The sequence below is a fragment of the Pinus tabuliformis genome, chromosome 3_2, assembly GCF_031772625.1.
Source record: "Pinus tabuliformis cultivar Carrire ecotype Pingquan chromosome 3_2, CPIR1, whole genome shotgun sequence".
NCBI lineage: Eukaryota > Viridiplantae > Streptophyta > Pinopsida > Pinales > Pinaceae > Pinus > Pinus tabuliformis.
In genome coordinates, this window is record NC_142302.1 from 130999354 (window position 1) to 131020604 (window position 21251).

The window sequence follows — 21251 nt, forward strand, 5'->3', positions numbered from 1 at the left end:
TAAATGCAAAGTTTGAAGCAAGAAAGGGCGTCTCGACCAGAGGCACGTACAGAAGTAGGGTGTGTCAAATGCAAAAGTCATGATCACGACAAGGACCACTGCCCTGTATTCACGAACTATCTCGTGGGAGGGGGGCCAGTGCCATTAAGGCTAGAGGTACAAGCAAGGCCAAGTGCGGCGCCCACACTCTGGTGTGCGATTTGTTAGGTAGGAGGAAAGCATGCCACAAACAACTGTCACCTGTTGCAGAAGTATACCTAGACTCCGTAGTAGTTGTATTGCAACTTCTATAGATCAGTGGGTCACAACGAGCGAACGTGTCAGAGCTACGAGCTAATGATGGAGAGGACCCCAGCCTATTGAATGCAGACTGAGGCACGGGGTTTCGACCCAGCTGCAAGGCCATATGGTGGATTCCAAGGGTGTGGGCAAGGAAGAGGAGGAATGGGGCCGGGACGAGGGCACGGATAGCTGATCTGTTATAATTGTGGAGGGTCGGGACACTACGGTCGTGACTATACTAACCCAATGAGAATATCTTGTCCATACTGTGATTAATTTGACCATGAAATGGTAGATTGTCTGGCATTGATTGCCCAAATGCGTGAAAAAGGGGTATTACAGTCGAATCCAGCCAAAAATATCCAAATGATGAGGTCTGAACCGCACGAAGAGGACCCCAATGTAAACATGGTACTGAGGAGTCGTGCAACTACAGGGGGAGATGTTAGGGAACAACCTGGGGAAACTGGGAAGGGTCACGATGGTCTTACAAAGGAACCTGACTTTAAGATGGAACAGGTGAAGGGGACATCTAAGGAAGCTTAGAAGAGCTTCACGGAGGTCTCTACTCCAGGTAGTAGGGATCCAACTGAGCCGGGAATGGATCCCTCTATGCTTACTACCTTTCTAGAGACATGTATGAAGTTGCTACATGAAAATAAGGCAGTTAAAGGACTGCAAGAGCTGATCACTAGGTGCGCAGGATCAGGGGAGCCGCACATAGTCCAGAAATTAGGAAAACATGCTCTATGCACTGGCGGGAGATGAAAATGACGGTGCAAATCAGCGAGTATGAGATGGATTAGGTCATCCTGGATTTATGATCGGATGCGAATGTGTTGCCTAAGAAAACTTGGGAACGCATGGGCAGGACTGCACTACAGTGGTCTCCTATTCAACTACAAATGGCCAACCAAAAAAGATCGTACCCATGGGAAGATTGCAAGGGGTGACAGTGGACATTGAAGGTGTAAGTACACAGACAGACTTTGAAGTAATAGAAATTGTTGATGACAGTAACCCATACCCTGTGTTGCTAGGAATAGATTGGGCCACGGACATGAATGGGGTCATCAATTTAAAAAGACGAAAGATGAAATTTGAGAAAAAGTCACTATGTGTTGTAGTTCCACTAGATCCAACCGAAGGAGCACGCTACACCAAACCAGTGCGCGACGAGGATAGTGACGAGGAACTAGACTGCATCTACCAGATAATAGCGCAAGACCAGGATTGGGTGAATCCCACAGCAGATGGGAGAATCTCATGGGAGTGCGATAGTTCCTGCACATTGGATTCAGATGAGGAAATCAAACGATGGCATAACCGATTGCACGAAGTCACAACACTCAACTGTAACATGATCATTAGATCACTGTGACGCGTGACAACTCAGGTACGGCAACGGCCAGTGGGCAATGGCACAACAAATTAGGAGGACTTCGTCAACCCCTGCGGAACTTCAATCATAGAGCAGATGCAATGAAAGAAGCGTTGTGCACGACAATCACCCCAGTGTGGCATGCACATAGGAAGATAAGGAGGAACAAGCATGAAGGTAGAAGGTGGTTGCGGGTACGAGTTGGAGGGCTTCCACGGCGAAAGCAGTCAGGGCAGCCATGACAAAGTAGTTCGGGCACCTATCTACATCGGAGGGCACAACTGTATGTTGTACAACCATCGACCCAACTGAATCCACGTGTAACAGGGGTTCATTGGGCCGATAAGACCATAAACAAAGCAGGGTGTGCGAAGATAACTCTATCCATGGTTGGACGCAATGAAATCAGAGAAGTGAAGAGAATTTCCTCGACCACTACCCCTACAATTCGACCTGAATGAGAAGATCTAGACAAGGGGATCCGACAGTTGCAGGAATCCATTCGGCGCGGCAGCGTGTGACTTCACCAATTAGAGGAAGTAGGGGCAAGGCTAAGGAGGAAAAGCGCGAAGCTGGACGAAGAAATTGACAAAATAAACTTAGAAGTCACACAAACGGGCCACGCGAATGTGCGAATAAGGGGACCAGACATGGCCGGCCCTCCTACGATACTAGAATGAGTTGTGACCCTGCTATCACGGTTGTGACTGCACCCTACTACACAAGGGAGCCCAGGTCGTGATGCGCTACTTGATTCAAGGGTATGCGAAGGGTGCCCGCAGCCTAGGCTAGTAGGGAAGAGGAAGGCTCGCACGAGGGGTGCGACCACCTGACTATATGTAGGAGGCCCAGTCCCAGTGCTCCACACAGTTGAAAGAGGGCCCGGGACTATAAAAAAATCTGCAAGAAGGCTGCATGATTCTGTTGTGGCACGCAGGGCCAGTCACAAGCATCGAACGCATCTGCGTAACAGGGACTCCGCTGCTGCGTGGGACGAATGGAGGGTGATCGTTGCAACTACTGTTCATGACAAGATGTCCCATTTAAGACACTAAGGAGTGAGTGGTGGACCATTAAGACACAGGGCCGAATGGATTTACTGCCAAAATCACATTAATACGCCACAAACGAGGAGCACGACTGAATTTAAAATTGAAAGGGTATATAAAGCACAGGTGGCTTGTTACCACACATCTATTAGCTCCTTGCATAGTAAGTTGTTCAGGCTTCAAATAAAGCGGCACATGATGAATGAGGCAGTCTTGAAAGGAAGCCCATGGTTTAAAGACCTACCGAAGGTAATACAGGAGTCCCTACTCAGGTCGATATCCAAAGCCAAGGAAATTATAGCCGAAATACTTAAATCACCAAGACGTCGCGGACCAAGAAGAACCCACAAGCAGCAGGACTGGTCTGGATGTCTCCTCAAAATCCACGATTCGAAAAATTATCGACGGAGGAAGAAAGCAAAACCGTTACTATTGAGAGCAATGAAGAGGACAAAGATCCTCTGACCTATGTAGAAGAAACAAAACCCAAAGAAGAAACGGAAGAAGATATCCAGCCAATAAAGCGACCCAAGCATGTTCCTCCAAGGAAAGGGAAGGCCAAGGTACCTGAAGATTTGGATGCCATTGACAACATACTCATCACCCCGTCTCTCCGTAAAGGGGTTCCATTCGAAGGAATGGTGTGTAGAAATTTTGAATAATATGACGCTTATTCACAGAGATTAACCCGATTATACACTATTGTGGAATGCATGCATAATACATAACCTCCTCTACATTGATCATCAATTTTGCAGAATTAAAAACAATGAAACATCAATCGCATGTGCACATTAACATAGTATGTAACTCGGGGAAAGCATAAAGCTGAAAACCCCACACTATCTGTATATTATATTGATTGAGAACATGTAACAATACTAGTACAATACTCCTCACAAGTACTAAGTACTATCCCCACCCGTTACACACAAACTAGCTCAGATCTGAATCAATCACAGGTTCAAATCTCCTCCGCCGCTTGCCTGCCTCCACTGCGCAATCCTGCATGAGAATGGATCACTCTATGAAATCGAATTCCTTTGGTTATACTACGCAAGCCTCATGGGAAATCTCCATCCATTGATTGTGCAAGATCTTATGCACAACTATAGTCACAACTGATAGCAATCTCAACCTCTAACACCTGTCTCCACTGAACTGTCCATGCACTGAGTTAATTGATGTATTCTTTAGTTGCTTTATGAGTTAATAACTAGTGAATTAATTTAACAATTACTTCACATCACTCATCACTAGTGTATTTTGCAGTTAGACTAAATACAACTAGTTTAACCAAGTCAAACTGAACACAACTCCTCAATCAACTCCACCAAACTCAACCACTTGAGTTCTAACTGAAGTCCATCATGCAATAGCTCAAGTGACCCATAAGAAAATCGTATTTCCTTCTGACAACTGCATGTACCACATCTGTAGCTCGAACTGAAGTGCTCCAAGAGGATAAGATAATGTTTATAGTCCAAATATTATTAAGAGCTAATAATATTTGACTGTTCTATATTTAGACTAGCAGTCTAAAAATAGACTCCGCCCATATGTCTAAAAATAGAAGTCCATCTATTTTTACCAACATGACCAATCATCCACAAATAGCATCCTGCAACTCATAGACCATGATCCATATGTCTAAAAATAGACATAGTATAAAAATAGACTTTGCACCAAAAATAGCCTGCGAGCCCACTTAGTGAAGGCGACCCCTTTTCACTAAGCTCCATCATCTTGTTGCATTTTCAACACTCCCTCTCAACAAGATATGGATTATCTGCAACCCCTATCCTGCAACTCTGGAATGTTCTGCATGCAACACATTTGCCCAGTCCACTTGCTCCAACAACACTTGGAACAAAAATACTCCCAACTGACCACTTTGTTGGGCTAGGAACATACTCTGATGCTGAAGCTCTACCTGCTACTGACAAGTGCTCCCTCTCTGACATCTGCGCTACTGCAACATCTCCATGCATCTCGCACCATTGCACACTTCTCTGTGCCACCTAGCACTGTGCAAAACACTTGTGCCTCTTGCATTGTTGTAGCCTGCTAGCTATGTGTTGTCCTGGGATTCCCTACACGGTCGCTCTCTCTGCCACTCCATCCGCATCTGTCTCTACCCAATTAGTCAGTTCCTGCTACTCCACATCGGGGCTCCCATAGCAAGGTCTCATCCAAGAGGTTGGGTACCTCAAGGATCCTGCCCCTCCTCCTTGAGACGATCACTCTATATCGCCCCACCTCCTATCTGGAGGTATGGCTGCATGTGATCCCTTAGCCCACCTGGCTCGAAGTTTCCCCCTACTGGAGGTCTCTGCATGAGTAGATGTCTCTACTCGATCTCCTCTCAGCTTCCCTTGTTGTGGTTGCTCCACAACCTCCTGAAGCTGCTGCACCAATAATGGCTCCTCCACAATCGTCTGAGACTTCTTCTGGCTCTGCATGTTGAGGGGTAATATACGCTCCCTCTCAACCACCAAGTCTCCATCAGCTGCCTTGCTGCTCAAGGCTTTGCATGCATCTTGAACCTCAAGAGCATACAGGTTCTTAACCCGTGAACCAATCTGCTTCACCTATCTAGTGATGATGTGTTAAATGAAAACCTTTCCCTTACTGAAGACTACATCATAGCCTCCGTCTTTTAGCATCGCCATCGACACCAAGTTTCTCTTCAGTCCTGGTACATACTTGACATCGGTCAAGGTAAGGCGAGCTCCATGCTCCCTCTGAAAAATAACTGTGCCTACACCTAAGACACTATACTTCTCATCATTACCCATCGCTATGAGTATCTGGAGATCTTTCTCCTCCAAAGTACTGAACAAACTTTTGTCACTGGTCATGTGGAAAGAAGCTCCACTGTCAAGAAACCAACCACTTCCCACCATGGATGAAACCATGCATGCGAAGAGTGTGAAATCCAACTCAAACTGTGAAGCAAGTGCCTCACCTTCAGATCCTTCCCTGGATCCCTTCTTGGATTTCCTCCGTGGACAATTTGTGGCATAATGGCCCACTTTTGATTTGTCAACCTTCTTCCCATCATTGGAAGAACTGGATTCAGAAAGAGAACCCTTCTCCTTCCCCTTCTTTGCTTTGGTAGCCAAAGCGCAATTTTCTTCATCAGATGCCTTTGATGAAGATCCATCCCTGGTATTCTGCCTGATCTCCTCTTGCACAAGATCCGACCAAAGTCTCTCCCATCTTGGCAATTTCTCCCGACCATTGATAGAGTCCTGATAGGAATGCCAACTCTTCGGAAGACCAAGGAGAGGTAAGCTCACCAAGTCCTCATCATCAACAGTTACCCCCACAGTTCCCAGCTCATCCCGGCATTGGGTGAACCTCGTGAGATACTTGGGCATACTGTCTCCATTCTCACACTTAATGTTTCTGAGTTTATACTTGAGTGCCAAATTCCTCTAGTCGCTCTTGCTTTGGAATAGATTTGTCAACGCTTTCCACATCAAGTATGGAGAAGCCTTTCCATGTAGGCTAGACACAATGTGATCCTTCACGCCGTCCAACAGAATCCTTCAACACTTTGCTGTCTTCTTTTTCCAAACCACAGCTTCAACAGCATCAGTAGGTTTTGGGACTTCAGCATCTATGAAATCCTTCAACCCATTTTCATCTAACACCGCCTCCATCATGTCTTTCCATGCAATATAATTTGAGCTGCTTTCAAGAGCATACTCCAATTGCAATCCATTGAAAGACATTTCAACTTTGACACCAAGAAAACACTGCTGCAAATTCGAATTCCACCAGCTCAAAATTGAACCGCTTCTGATCTAAAATTCGTGAGAACAGAGTATTTCTCGTATAGAGATTGACTGTATGGGCTTTTACTGGATATCTCACCTTCCAAAAGAAGGATGAATCTATAGGCTACCTGGCCTGATTACAGACTCTGCCTGAAGAAATAAAATGTAAACACTTTCTGAATAATAGATCTGATGATCAACTCTGCTCTGATACCATGTAGAAATTTTGAATAATATGACACTTATTCACAGAGATTATCCCGATTATACACTATTGCGGAATGCATGCATAATACATAACCTCCTCTATGTTGATCATCAATTTTTCGGAATTAAAAACAATGAAACATCAATCGCATGCGCACATTAACACAGTATGTAACCTGGGGAAAGCATACAACTGAAAACCCCACACTATCTGTATATTACATTGATTGAGAACATGTAACAATACATAGTACAATACTCCTCACAAGTACTCAATACTATCTCCACCTGTTACACACAAACTAGCTCAGATCTGAATCAATCACAGGTTCAAATCTCCTCCGCTGCTTGCCTGCCTCCACCGTGCAATCCTACATGAGAATGGATCACTCTTTGAAATCAAATTCCTTTGGTTATACTACGCAAGCCTCATGGGCAATCTCCATCCATTGATTGTGCAAGATCTCATGCACAACTATAGTCACAACTGATAGCAATCTCAACCTCTAACACCTGTCTCCACTGAACTGTCCATGCACTGAGTTAACTGATGTATTCTTTAGTTGCTTTATGAGTTAATAATTAGTGAATTAATTTAACAATTAATTCACATCACTCATCACTAGTGTATTCTGCAGTTAGACTAAATACAACTAGTTTAACCAAGTCAAACTGAACACAACTCCATCAACTCCTCAATCAACTCCACCAAACTCAACCACTTGAGTTCTAACTGAAGTCCATCATGCAATAGCTCAACTGACCCATAAGAAAAACGTATTTCCTTCTGACAGCTGCATGTGCCACATCTGTAGCTCGAACTGAAGTGCTCCAAGAGGATAAGATAATGTTTATAGTCCAAATATTATTAAGAGCTAATAATATTCGACTGTTCTATATTTAGACTGGTAGTCTAAAAATAGACTCCGCCCATATGTCTAAAAGTAGAAGTCCATCTATTTTTACCAACATGACCAATCATCCACAAATAGCATCCTGCAACTCATAGACCATGATCCATATGTCTAAAAATAGACATAGTCTAAAAATAGACTTTGCACCAAAAATAGCCTGCGGGCCCACTTAGTGAAGGCGACCCCTTTTCACTAAGCTCCATCATCTTGTTGCATTTTCAACACGGTGATCGACCGCATCTCTACTATGAAATTTGAAGACTGGGACCTTGTGAATACTGAGAAGTTTCCCCATTTTGAAACAAGAAAATTAATGGAGAAAAGCATGGAGGGGGTTGTTACGACCCTACAACTCCAAGAATGGCTGCGAAAGGTAAAAGAGGTTGGGCTACTCTGCCTCCTGTCAATTCCACACTTTCATCGCCCCCCCATTACAATATTGGTCATCAGGTAACTACTCTGCCTGGTACTCGATGGGTACTTATAGACAGACAAACCCATCCCCATCATGGTGAAGCTCATTCATAGGATCTCTCAGCTTCCCTATGAAGGCGGGGACTCCACGAAAATCGTTGATATGAGTGGCGATTTGTCGATGATGGAATCCCTGAAAAAGAAATAAAATTAGAGAACAAGCAGAGAGGGTATGCTATTGACAGTATTCCAGACAAAGTGGTCTGCATTGATACCCAGTTGTTGGTGGGAAAAGTGATGAGGAAATGCCGAGGCAACAAGGTCCCAGCAATAGTCGTCGCGCTAACTGAGGAATGCGTCGAAGGGGAACAATTTAATTGGGCACAGTTACTTTGTGACGAATTCCTGAGCAACTACAGGGAGGCCCAAGAGGAGGGTAAGACCTTCCACTATGTGTGGTTGTTGTTATCCATCCTTTTGGTTACAAGTGAATTACCCGAAGATAGTCAGTTTCCTTCTCTGGACCAGGATTGGCCAGAGGCTGCAAAATACGCATCGCTCTGGGTGACGAAGGATGCCGTAAGAATCCCGGAAGTCAAGATTTTCTGGATACTGATGGAAGCAAACATCCGACAGTGGATCAACCAGCAACCCTGTCTATCTACCGAGATCTATGACAGTGTGAAGAACATAGACAATTTTAAGTCGGATATGCACCATGTATACATCTGGATGCGCAAGGATCCATAACAGAAATGGACCACACTTCCCTTCATTGCCATTGACGAGGCTATTTTTGCAGTATTGGATACCTAGCCACCGGAGTGGCACAAACCTGATGCGGTAGGGCGCGATGAGACCACCATCCAAAAACATAAGGCTGAGACCAAGCGCTTAGCATAACAAAATCGGAACGAACAACACACTGCGGAAGTACGGGTGGCCCGAGAGGCAACACAGGCTTCTACAGGGAAGGTACCAGCAGGAGAGCCTGCTACAACAGAGGATGAAAGCGGCCTAAATGTGACCACAGAGCTGACCGCGGCCTAAATGTGACCACAGGGCTGACCGCGGATACAAGGACGGAAGGTATGGCGCCAACCACCACTGGTTTTCCCTTAAAATGACCACGGATGATGGAACAGTTAAAGCCATGGAAGAAGACCAAGGCATCTAAGTTGGATGGGGAACTTGTCACATTAACCAAAGGTGACCTGGGTGACATCGAGGATACAGGTCACGAAGTCACCTGGGAGGTGCTCAACGAGGCCATGACGGAGCAAAAAACTATGTTAGGGGCACTCCGTGCGCAGTCGTAGGAATTTGGAGCACAGGCCTCACAGTTGGGAACCATTGCTACCCATGGAGCTACAGGTATGTCAGCGACTGAGCAGCTGCTACAAACCAAAATGTCTAATACTATCATACTACCAGCAAGAGCAGTGACAGTAGAAAATGTGGTGGACAGAGCTGTGGTAGGCTGGCTTATGGGGCTTGGCTTAAATTTGGCTGCCCTCCCACGCGAGAGCTTATACCAGCTCTAGGACGACGCAACGATGGAGCTCCGCACTAGGTAAGGACATGCGGTACAGGTACTTAGTGAGCAGCAAATTAACATAGAATAGTTGAGCCTCCAACGTGATGAAGCAGTAGCTCAAAATCAATAGTTGGAGCAAATTGTGGAGGAAGCATGTTGTTGTACCTCTGAGCTAGAGATTGCAGCAGATTTACCTATCCGCATACAAATCCACAAGTTGGCCAGTGGGTTCCATGAAGCAAAGGAAGAAGCCGTGAGGATCCAGTTGGCCCTCAACTTGTAGCTCTCCAAACTGAAACTAAAATTACAGCCCTCTACACCACCGGAGGTCACAGAGCAGCGGAGAGGCATCATTCAATCTGGGCGGGAAATAATAGCACGAGCCATGTAGGTGTGTGCCGGCTTGTTGGATCAGTCACTTATAATGCTCACTTCACTACTAGAAGACCTCACCTTACAGTGCCTGGAAACAGAGGCAAGGGAACTACAACAAGCCTATGATAATGTCAGGGGGACCACGCAGACGGTTGCCATTACGCAGTGCTTGGCCAATATGAGGGAGGCCCAGGCTCTTAAGACACAAGCTGACGCCGCTCAGCAGAAGGAAGCAATGATTAAAGAACGTATCCAAACTTGGCTTGATGAGGCATTCATGATGTCCACCACCATTGAGCAAAATATGGCACACATGTAGCAGTATATGAACCCGGACAAGCAACTGAAACTGATATTGATGCCTCGGTGGCTCGAGTAGAATAGGTACAACAGATGGTAGAAGATTTTGTTGCAAGTGTAAGCGAAGCACAGAAGTTGTTGAATGACCTCCACGCGAAGATTGCTGCACCAGTCGAGTGACTCAGGACGAGTCACGATGATTGTGTTGGGGCCTGTTGGGTAGCGAAGGCCCTGCATAACAGTTTTGGGGCTCAAGGCCCACAATTTTGGGTAAAATTATGGTAAAGACTCCGCAAAGTACGTGGAGTGAAAATTGTAATGAGTCAAGTCAAAGGGTTGTCCGCCCGAAAATAATGTAAGGAAATAGAAAGTGAGTCGGTCTGCCCATGGTTCGCGGACCATGGAAATGTATAAATAGAGCAAGGCTCTATGGTGAGAAATCATTTTTGTTTTGGATCTTGAATGTTATGGGTTTAGGAAAGCAATAATTTCTCTGCGTCTGTAAGTCCGAGTCAAGGGTGTTGGTAGAAAGATAGAGGCTCTGCAGCTGTGTGCGTAGAGGCCTGGTAGAGTCTGCAACTGTGTGCGTGGACCCCTGCAGCTAAGTGCGCAGAGCAGATCTGGTTGTATTGATAGAAGATAAATAAAGATAAGAAGTTCTGAATATTGTGTGCTTTATTGGAATCTATCTGTTGCTTATGTTCTAAATTTATGCACTGTCTTATTTTTGTTAATGATGATTGTGCGCATTGGGTTTTATTGTTAAATGTTTGCTTAAAGACTGTAAGAAGAATAGAACTGTAACAAATTCATTAATAAAAAAGTGCATTTGTACATATCTATGCAATAGTAGTATAGAGTGGCGCAAGGCTGCAAAATGGTTGACGACCTCTCCAGACCACATCAAGACACCCTAAGGGTGCAGAAACATGGTTCCAGCACCCTCCCCTAACTTCAGTGAGCGCTCCGCGGATTGTTGCCGAAAGGGCTGGTAGTGGGATTTGTTTGGCTAATAACTCTTTCGAACCTGAGTCAGGCCCCAACAAGCCAACAATCCCTAACTTATCTTTCACCGTGCAATTTTCTTTCAGTAAATTAATATGATTTCTTTATCTTTTACCATGCAATTTTCTTTCAAGAAAGTAAAATTAATTTCTTTATATTTACCAATGTTCACATGCATTCTATGAAAACTAGTATGACTTCTTAAATCTTTTTGTTTGCAGGATTCACATGAATTCTCTTTTCAAGAATAACAACATCCGTGCAATATATTTTGTTAATAAAACAACATGTTTATTTGTTTTTAATATTTTTGTTTGTAGGATTCACATGCATTCTCTTTTCAAGAGTAACAACATCCTTGCAATATATTCTTTTTAATAAAACAACATGGTTTCTTTGTTTTTAATATGTAAATTTCTCATGCATGTTTTTAGAAAATTATTGCATAGAAGCCATGCAAAACCTTCCAATAAAATAATTAATTCTTTTACACAAAAATCCTTGCAACTTTCAAGAGTCTAGAGCAATATTTCCAATTAATAAAATAAGCTATCATTATTTGCAATAACCATGAAGCCCCATGTACATACCTCATGTTCAGGAATAGGAGCCACAACATTTCTCAGCAAAGTTGTGATGATGAATTCCTAGATACTTCACCTCATGAAATCTCCAGTTGATGAACATGAAAGTAGTTTTTCTAGTTTACTAATGAAATAAATAAAGAACATGTAAAACTTTTCTTTCTTCTTCTTCTTCTTCTTTTCTTTTTTGAATGGGTTATCATTTTCTTTATTTGATTCAAATTAGTTGTCAACTAAATCATAACGGTTTTCATTTTCAACCATTTCGTTAGACATGGTAAACATAATCTTTTCCATTGTGAATATTAATGTAAATGCAATTTATATAGATGCATTTATAGAGATATTACATCATTGTAGAATGCTTCCCTAAGCACAATAAATGGATCTGATATGTGTATGTTTTTTATTATTTATCTTTTTAAAATTAATATAAAATTATCTTATTTTACATGAATATCAAAATATTTTTTTTATATCTCTTTCCTCCTATTTTTGACATAATAAAAAAATATGATATTTCTATATGTGATATATTCATAATTAAATCATTCAAAATTAATTAATTATTAAATCAATATTTTAACTCATTTCCTTTTTAAAAAATATTTCATTTCCTTTTTAAAAAATATTTTATTTTATATATGTAAAATTTACCAATACAAATTTTTTTTTAAATGGTAAATAAATATTAAAACAAAATTTTATTCATATTTTCTTTTTCAGATTTTAAACCCTAAATTTAAATAATCATGATAGATAATTTGTTTATGTAAACAAATTCAGCTTTGAGATTTTATTTTTTTAATAAATATTTTAACGTCGTAGAAACATTTCGTAAATCCTTGACCTGAAATTATGATATAACAAATATTTTACCGCTGATATGGGAAAGTCTTTACCTAGAACCTTGCAGATATTGATATAACAAATACTTTACCGCTGATATAACAAAGTTTTCACCTAAAACCTTGCAAAAATTCAGCTATAGCCTTCCCAAACATGAAGTGACTTTCTACCTAAAATCTTACAAACATTCATCTGTTACCTTCCCAAACATCAAAATTGCAAACCATAATTATCAGAAGCCCGCAGGGCCTCTCAAAACAACTGGTCAACTAATATTTTTATTAATAAAATCTCTCTTTATATAAATTTTCAAGGATCAGTACTGGACAATGCGATGGAGCTGGGATCTGAATAAAACAAGTAAGATGGGAAATCAGAGGAAAAGGACAAGTATGTGAAGGGATATCAGTTGAGTTCAACTGGATCTTATATATATTCTAATAATAACGCCACACTAATTCCAACAAACACAGTAAAGAGAGAAACAGTATTTTAAATGCATGATGAGAGGAAGTGACAGTGCAGCTAGAAGAGGTGGTGATGCTTTTTGCCCTCCGCTTCTTTTTCTTCTTTTCTGGAAGCCTTCTTCTCGTGATGTTCGTGGAAGACGTAACCCCCTGCTCCCACCGCAGCTGCCGCAGCTATCTCCTCCTCAATCTTGTGCCTGTGAGCGTTCTCTGGATCTTTCTTGGCTTTGTGTTTTTCATGCTGCTCATCATTACATATATTTTAATAATAATTAAGTAGATTTGACAATTTCAGTAAAAGTGAATAATATTATTTCCAATAAATTTATGCTGATTACATATTTTAAAAATATTCTAAAATCTTATAAACAATAACAAAATCAAAATCAACCATCTAAAAAATAAAAAAGTTACCAATGCAAAAGCTCCAACAGCCACAGCTCCTAATCCACCCAATTCCTCCCTCTGCTTGTGATGCTTCTCCTCCTTCCTTGCCTTCTCATACTCATCAACATTACCAGCAGCATAGACATCTGTGCTCTCAATCACCTGCTCACCCCCATCTTCCTTGTGGTGGTGGTGTTTCTCCTCTGACATCTTACCCAAAGGAGAGACAATAATTCTTCTCAGGGTTGTTATAAAAAATGAATAGAAATGGCTTGATTGTGCAAATGAGATAGGTAGGTGCGGATTATATAACCGGCGCTGGATGCTGAAGAAGCGTTAATAGCGCGTGCAAAGCGCGCCTACGCGGTACGCTATGAGTGGCACCCCTCACACATCAACTCTCAAACCTTTCAGCATCTCTTTTCTCCGCCGTGGGAAGAGAAGGGTAGGTTTGACAAAGATGCCATAGTTATAAATATATATATATATATAATTTTTTTAATATTTTAATTTAATTGTTAAGGAGATAATAGAGATTTAATATAATAAAATATTTTTAATAATTTTTATAAGAGATTGAGATTTATGTTTTTTAATTTTCAATTTAATTAAAAACAATATTATATTTACAAATGTCATTGAAATATTTTTATTGCTTAGTGATTTTTCATTATATTTTTTCTTTTTACATATTATTTAAATATATATATATATAAAACTTGTATATTAATTTTTTTTTACGGTAATAATAATTTGAAATATATTATAATTTATTTATTTTTTATGTTTATTATTATAAAATAAATATCTCGATATGTATTATAAATTAATGTCTATTTACACTCATCAACTATTTTATTAAAATAAAATTTATATATATATTGTTTTCATGATGATGTTCCACATTGTCATTCACATCGTTTTCTTTTAATTTTTGGTGGTGAGTTTCGTCATTTTATCCGCGTTTTTTTTGGTTTGTTTAATTACGGTGTAATTCAAAGATAGATATGGATATAGATATTCATCATGAAAACAATATTCATATATATCTGGATAACCCATATACAACGGCATCATGATAGCGATATCCACATGTACCACATTAATTAAAGGTTAATTTTGTAAAAGTCGTGGGTGCACATCATCTGTTCATCAAGTCAATCGCTTAACAATAAAGCAACTAACTGCTTTTTATCGGGTGACGAAAACAATCGAAAGAACGTTGATCATGTAATGTTATGGGATCACTTCCTTCCAACAAATGAGTATGAATTAGGAATTTATTTATTTATTTATTTTATTTTTCTTTTTTTAAGGTGGCAAAACCTATTAAACCTAGGGGTCAAACCAACATGAGGGCAGCTATCTCTGGCTGCGAATGTTGGTTTACTCATCACTGTTATCAAGGAAAACCACACCACCTATAATAATCCGCTAGTGGTCTGTAAGGGAGCAGGCTTTCACTCTTGCCAGATGCCTATTAACCTGTTTCCTTACATCGGAGGAAGACGAGCTTTTAGCCAAGCAAAAACAATTTTACGGCATACTCCAGGCCGAATTAGGACTTTGTTTCCTTACATCGGAGGAAGACGAGCTCTTAGCCAAGAAAAAACAATTTTACGACATACTCCAGACCAAATTAGGACTTTTTAGTTACAAACTCAAGCATATAAAATTATTTGCCATTTTACTATTTTGGAAAAAAATAAAGTAATTTAAAAATTTGAAGATTATCCCACTCTTCCACGTTTTATGGTGCTCTTCACATTAGAGTCATGGTACAAACGATAAATGCAATGCTAAGTGGTTTGAAATTCTTCAAATCATTGACCTAATTGTATTAAAAGGTGCATATATTTGTAAGCCACTGCTTCTTTACCGAATGTTTGCTTTTGAAAATTAATGTGAAAAGTGGTGACAAAAAAAAAAAAAAATGTGAGTGCTTCTTCAGCGCAATAGATGTGAGAGGGTTCCCAAACCGTTGTATACACCAATGTCTTGGTATGTGAAGTAATGGTTTCTATGTAAAACTTTTTTTCTTTTCTTTTCTTTTTTTTTTGTGTAAAAATGTAAAGCTTTAGTGTAAGGGCTTTTATTAGAAAGGTATGTGACATTTTTGTCCAATTAGAATGGATGTCGTGGTAAGAAGACACCTGCAATTAGAATGGATGTCATGGTAAGAAGGCACCTGCCATTAGATAGGCTGTGCAATGAAACTATTAAGTTGGATGCGAGGGGAAGTCTTCGTTAAACAACCTAAGGAGGGGAACCAAGAGTGATATGGATGAGTACTCCACACTTGGAAATCAAAACAGATGAGCAAAGTTCCTTAAGGCATATGTCACCACAGATCCTGACTAATGGACACACCTACCATACATATGTCTTAGTCGCGTTATCCTTGGGCATATAGTGTATATGACTTGGGACATGGATGCATGAGGTTGACTTTCACATGGACAAGTTGGGGGTATGGAAAACCCAACAATAGGTGAGTTGGTGGACTTACCACAACTTGAGTAAGCTACAAGTAGAATAATGTGTGAGTTAGTAGAGCCATCACAACTTGAGTAAACCACATAGTGGAATGGTGGGTGAGTTGGTGGATTCATCACAACTTGAGTAAACCACAAGATGGAAGGACGGGTTGGCTTTGATTCAATTCCAAAGGGGTGCAACATTTCATCATATATTGGCACGAGTTCGATGAATTAATGAGGCACACAACACAACATCAAGCAAAAGGCACAAGGAGACAAGACACTCAACCAAACAAGGATTGAATAGCATGACTGAATATAATCGAGATATGTAATAGCTTTGATTAGGGTTGTGGACACCACATGTCAATGGATCGGGTTGGTATAACAACTAGGCATGCAGGAACAAAATGCATCAAGGGGTCATACAAAGACATGCACGTAAGTCGAGGAGACAACTTGGTCAAGATCTTGTATATCATTTTAATGAGCTATGACTCCCCTTTTGTAATTTTATTGTATTTGTAACATCATGTATCAATATTATTGTGTAGGTGTTAAGCAAGTCTTGATGCTACCGAAACATATAAGTTGTGCCATTATTTATGTGTTGTGTGTTTTATGTATACTTGTGTTTAATTTTATGCATGAACTGCTAAAACTTTTTAAGTATTGTTGCAAGGTAGGGCATGGATAGTCGTGCACCAAGATCACTTGACATAAAGTTGGAATGCATGACTCATCTTAGTTGTAGCTCAGGGATGAGTTTTGGTAACACCCTAAGTGAAAAGGCATAGTCCAAATGAAGTAATATCGTGTTGGTCTAGCCACTAAGTTTAAAACACTAGATGTTGCACGACCATAGGAATCGAACAACTTGGGCACTCCAAGTCAAGTGAAAAATATTAGAAAAGGGATCTTACAAGTGTAATATGGGTGATAGCCATTGAAAGAACATTTGAAAAAAAGACTAGGAAAAATCTTTCAAGTAATAGTAAGAGGAGAATTACAGTTAGTGAGATGAATGGTCTAAAGGGATGTTACATTATAGTGGGTAGTTCCATAGAGGGATGTTGGAAGTCCAGTGCACTTACAAGGACAACTGGTGAGAGGCTAGTCATAACTTTGAAGGTATGTGTCTGTATATTATTGTTCTTGAAAATATTAAAGGGTATTTCATATAAAAGATAAGTAACCATGCCTTTCAAGGGTATTTCTAGAGAAATATAAAGAGATCATACTAATGTATTGAAATAAACTTGTCTAGTAAAAGCTAAAGAAATCATATAACTTTCTTGAAAGAAAATTCCATGGTAGAAGACAAAGAAATCATATCTTTATTGAAAGAAAAAATTGCATGGTAAACGATAAAGAAATCATATTATTTTATTGAAAATATTGCAGGTAGTTGTGTGTGAAATGATAGGAAATCCATTTTGGATTTTCTTGAAACAATAGATCATATATATGCATGCATAAATATTAGTTAGTGAGTTAGTTTTCTTGTGAGGAAAGAAGTACATGTTTGCATGCAAAGAAATAGTTGTGCATTTAATTTCTTGGAAAAGAAAAATATATGTTTGCATGTAGGAGAAATAGAAGAATACATGAAACCCTGCATACAAGAAGATAAAAATGTTATGAACAACTCGCTATTGGTCAAATTTCTTGGAAAGTACAAGAATTTGTGCACATAACTAATAACTGTTATATTAATTTCTTGGAAAAGAATTTTTCACATAAATAATAACTAATTTATTATCTCTTGAAAAAGGAACATGTGTTTATTTATTTTAATTGTGTTAGAAATTCTTGGAAAATTGTCATGGTTCTTGTGTACTTGAGCATAGGTTAAATATATTTGTTTTCTTGAAAAGATTTGTTGTGCATTTCCTCGAAAAGTTTTCATGGCTTTTGTGTGGGAGAGAATTAAATTATCTAAGTCATTCCTTGAAAAGGGTTACATGTGAACCTTGCACAACAAAAGAATAACTAATTTTCTAGAGCTTTGGAAAAAGAAATGTGTATTTACATACACAAAAGATTAGTTGATTTTGGTAAATCTCTTTATGCACAAAACACTATAGCTAATGTGAAAGAAAGAATAAGAATATTTGTGCATAGAGACATTAGTTGTTGTGTTAGTTTCTTTTTGGAAAATATGTATTTGTTTACACAAAAGAATAGCTAATGATGGTAGGATTATGGAAAAAGAAATATGTGTTGCATGAAGAAAATAATAGTTTATTGAGATAGATTTCTTGAAAATAAATGCACTTTACATGCATGGAAAGGAAAAATTAAGATAGATTTCTTGGGAAGAAATTTAGTTTTAATGCATAGAAAAGATGGCTATCATGTTAAATTATTTTGGAAAAAAAATATGTTATATTAGTCCTTTTGGGAAAATATTAGGCAATTGCATGTATAAGAATAACACCTATTGTATTAATTCTTTTGGAAGAGATTACATAATTGCATATAAAAAAATCCACCAGGCATGGAAATATGCTCATCAACTAAACCTTCCCAGAAGATGGCACCCAGCTTGGCGGGAATACAGAGAGGCCCTGATTGAATCACATATAAGAATCATAGAGGGACCGGACGAGCTCATTTTGAACCAGGCTGAAAGTGGATATTACACACCCAAGGCAGGTTACAACCAGCTAATCATTCAAAAGAAACCTGAAGCCCTAGCTAGCTGGTGGCAGAGTATATGGAAACACTCCGCTTCGCCACGCTCCAAGCTCTTCACCTGGTGCATCTTGAGAAATAAAATACCCACAGGAGAACATCTAATGCATAGGGCACAGTATGGACCTACCTGGTGCGTATTATGCAAAGATGCCTCAGAATCAACAGAGCATATATTCATGAGATGTTGTACCACTCAGAACTTATGGAAAAATCTTAAGAATTTCACAAATTACACTGGAGAATGGAATGGAACAGACCTCATTAGTGCCTGGACCGAATGGGAAAGGAGACATAAAGGTTCGAAGAATATCAATCTGCCTATTATTGTTAACTGGTCCATATGGAAATCAAGGAATCGTTTAATCTTTGAGGACAAGCCGATACACTGGCCACTGATTGAGGCAGGTATCATCACTGCTTTAAGAGAGCTTCCGGACCCGCCCCCTCCAAAAACTCGACATCCAATTCCTCCCCCTCACATCGATCAAGGCACACCTTGGGCCTTCTTCGATGGAGCCGCAAACATGCAGAGCTGTGGGGGCGGCATCATCATCCATATATCAGAGCATCATATATTCAAAATAAAGGCGGGACTGGGTGCTGGAACCAACAATTATGCTGAACTTATCACACTGCGCCACTTACTTCATTTTGCATTGAGTCACCACTGCACTAGTATCAACATTTTCGGGGATTCTCAGATCATCATAAATTGGTTCAATGGCATATCCACCTGTCACATACACACACTCAGCATTATATTGAATGAAGTTCTCGAACTCAAAGCGGCATTTAACAATATCACTGTTTCTCACATCTACAAGGAATATAACAAAGGCGCTGATAAATTATCCAAGGAGGCCGCGCTGATGGACAAAGGCATCTGGGAGATCACTGAGGTCCAAGATCAACAGGAACGAAAATTTTATCACCGTCCATACATAGACCCGGGTTATCCAACAGCGGGTCATCTAACAGTTTAAATGAACTTGCATGTATATGACAGCAGTATATATTTTGACAAACTTTTATCTTTGTCTTCAGTTAGATAGATGTCGTAAAGGCACACTGTAAGCTGCTCAAACAGTAATACCCTGCGTGGTAAATCTGTACAGCAACTCATACCGATCTTTTTGCAAAAAGCACAGATGTACAAAATGACTACGGCGTATGCTTCAATGCATCTACACATGTAATTTTTCATATTAATGAAAGTTACGGATTTTTCCAGTGGAAAAAAATAATTGCATATAAAAATAAATAGCTAAGGAGCTAGTTTCACATGAATAAAGTTTATATAATTGCATGCATTAACTATGGAACTAGTTTTTCCTTTTTGAAAGGAGTATTTGTTTACACACTCTAAGTTGTTCGATTACTTCTCTTGAAATATTTTTATGCATTTTTCGTGCATAAGAATAGTATCTCTTTGTTAGCTTTCTTTTGGAAAAAATTATGCATTTACATACAAGATTATGTTCTTCTGGAAAGATTATGTTAGTTTCCTGTGAGAAAAGATTATGTATTTGTACGAAAGATTAACAACTATCGTGAAAATTTTATGCATTCACATGAAAAACCATAGCTCATGTGTAATTTTTCTTTTAGATTGATAAGGACAGTTGTGGCAATTTTCTTCGGAAAAGAATGTGGAATTATGTGCGATGCAAATAATAGTTAATGTGGTATTTATTTAAAGAGATGCTTTAATAGTTATATGTTTAAAATTAAAGCATGTACAGTGTTGTTAAAGAAAGCATGTCACAATATTTTATTTACAAATAATGTAAATTGTCAAACAAGAAATGTAAACTCAAAATAAGAACTCTAGACAAAAAATCTCAAAAAAACATGAAAAACAAACCGAAAACGAAAAATGGCGCTGGAATAACCTCCTCCTCCTCCTCCTCGTTCTTTTGTTTTTTTTACGGGGTAAATTTTTAATAATTTTTAAAAATGACAACAAAATCCAATAAAACCAATTTTTTTGTGCAAAAAACACTCTAAAAACAAAAAGTGTTAAAGGTTAAATAACATCTTTTTTCAGGGTAAATTTTCAACATTTTTTAAAAATGAAACTAAAAGCCAATAAAAAACAACCTTTTTCCTGCAAAAAACACCTTGAAAATAAAAAATGTTGATGCTGGAATAAAGCCTTTTTTTTTGAGGTAAATTTTCAGCATTTTTTAATAAAGAAAATAAAGAAAATGTTAAAAAATAAATAAAACATACAATAATAATAATAATAATAACAACAACGATATCCTTGAATATATATATATATATATAAGCCCCAAGGGTTAGCTCAGTTGGTCAAAATTAGTTTCTCGTCATCAGGAGGTCACAGGGTCCATTCTCCCCAAATCCCTTGGGGCTAGGTCTTGCAGTAGGCCGGGGGGTCAACCCAGATTTTTCTGTGGACGTAGCGTCACCTGTTGACCAGGGTGTCCGTGAATCACTCTCAAATATATATATATATATATCGAGAGAGAGAGAGAGAAAGAATAATGTTGAAAATTAAAAACATTAAAAAAA

The 21251-nt window shown here is 39.3% G+C and overlaps 1 protein-coding gene across 1 annotated transcript; it reads right to left on the reverse strand.

The window, feature by feature from the left end:
- Positions 1-12944: 12944 nt before the first annotated feature.
- On the reverse strand, positions 12945-13815 carry LOC149180168 (uncharacterized). The gene is made up of 2 exons (XM_089418139.1): positions 13564-13815; positions 12945-13390 (listed from the first exon to the last, which is right to left on the reverse strand). The coding sequence occupies exons 1-2, from the start codon at positions 13744-13746 to the stop codon at positions 13208-13210; spliced, it is 366 nt and encodes a 121-aa protein (XP_089274265.1). The 5' UTR covers positions 13747-13815; the 3' UTR covers positions 12945-13207.
- Positions 13816-21251: the final 7436 nt, after the last annotated feature.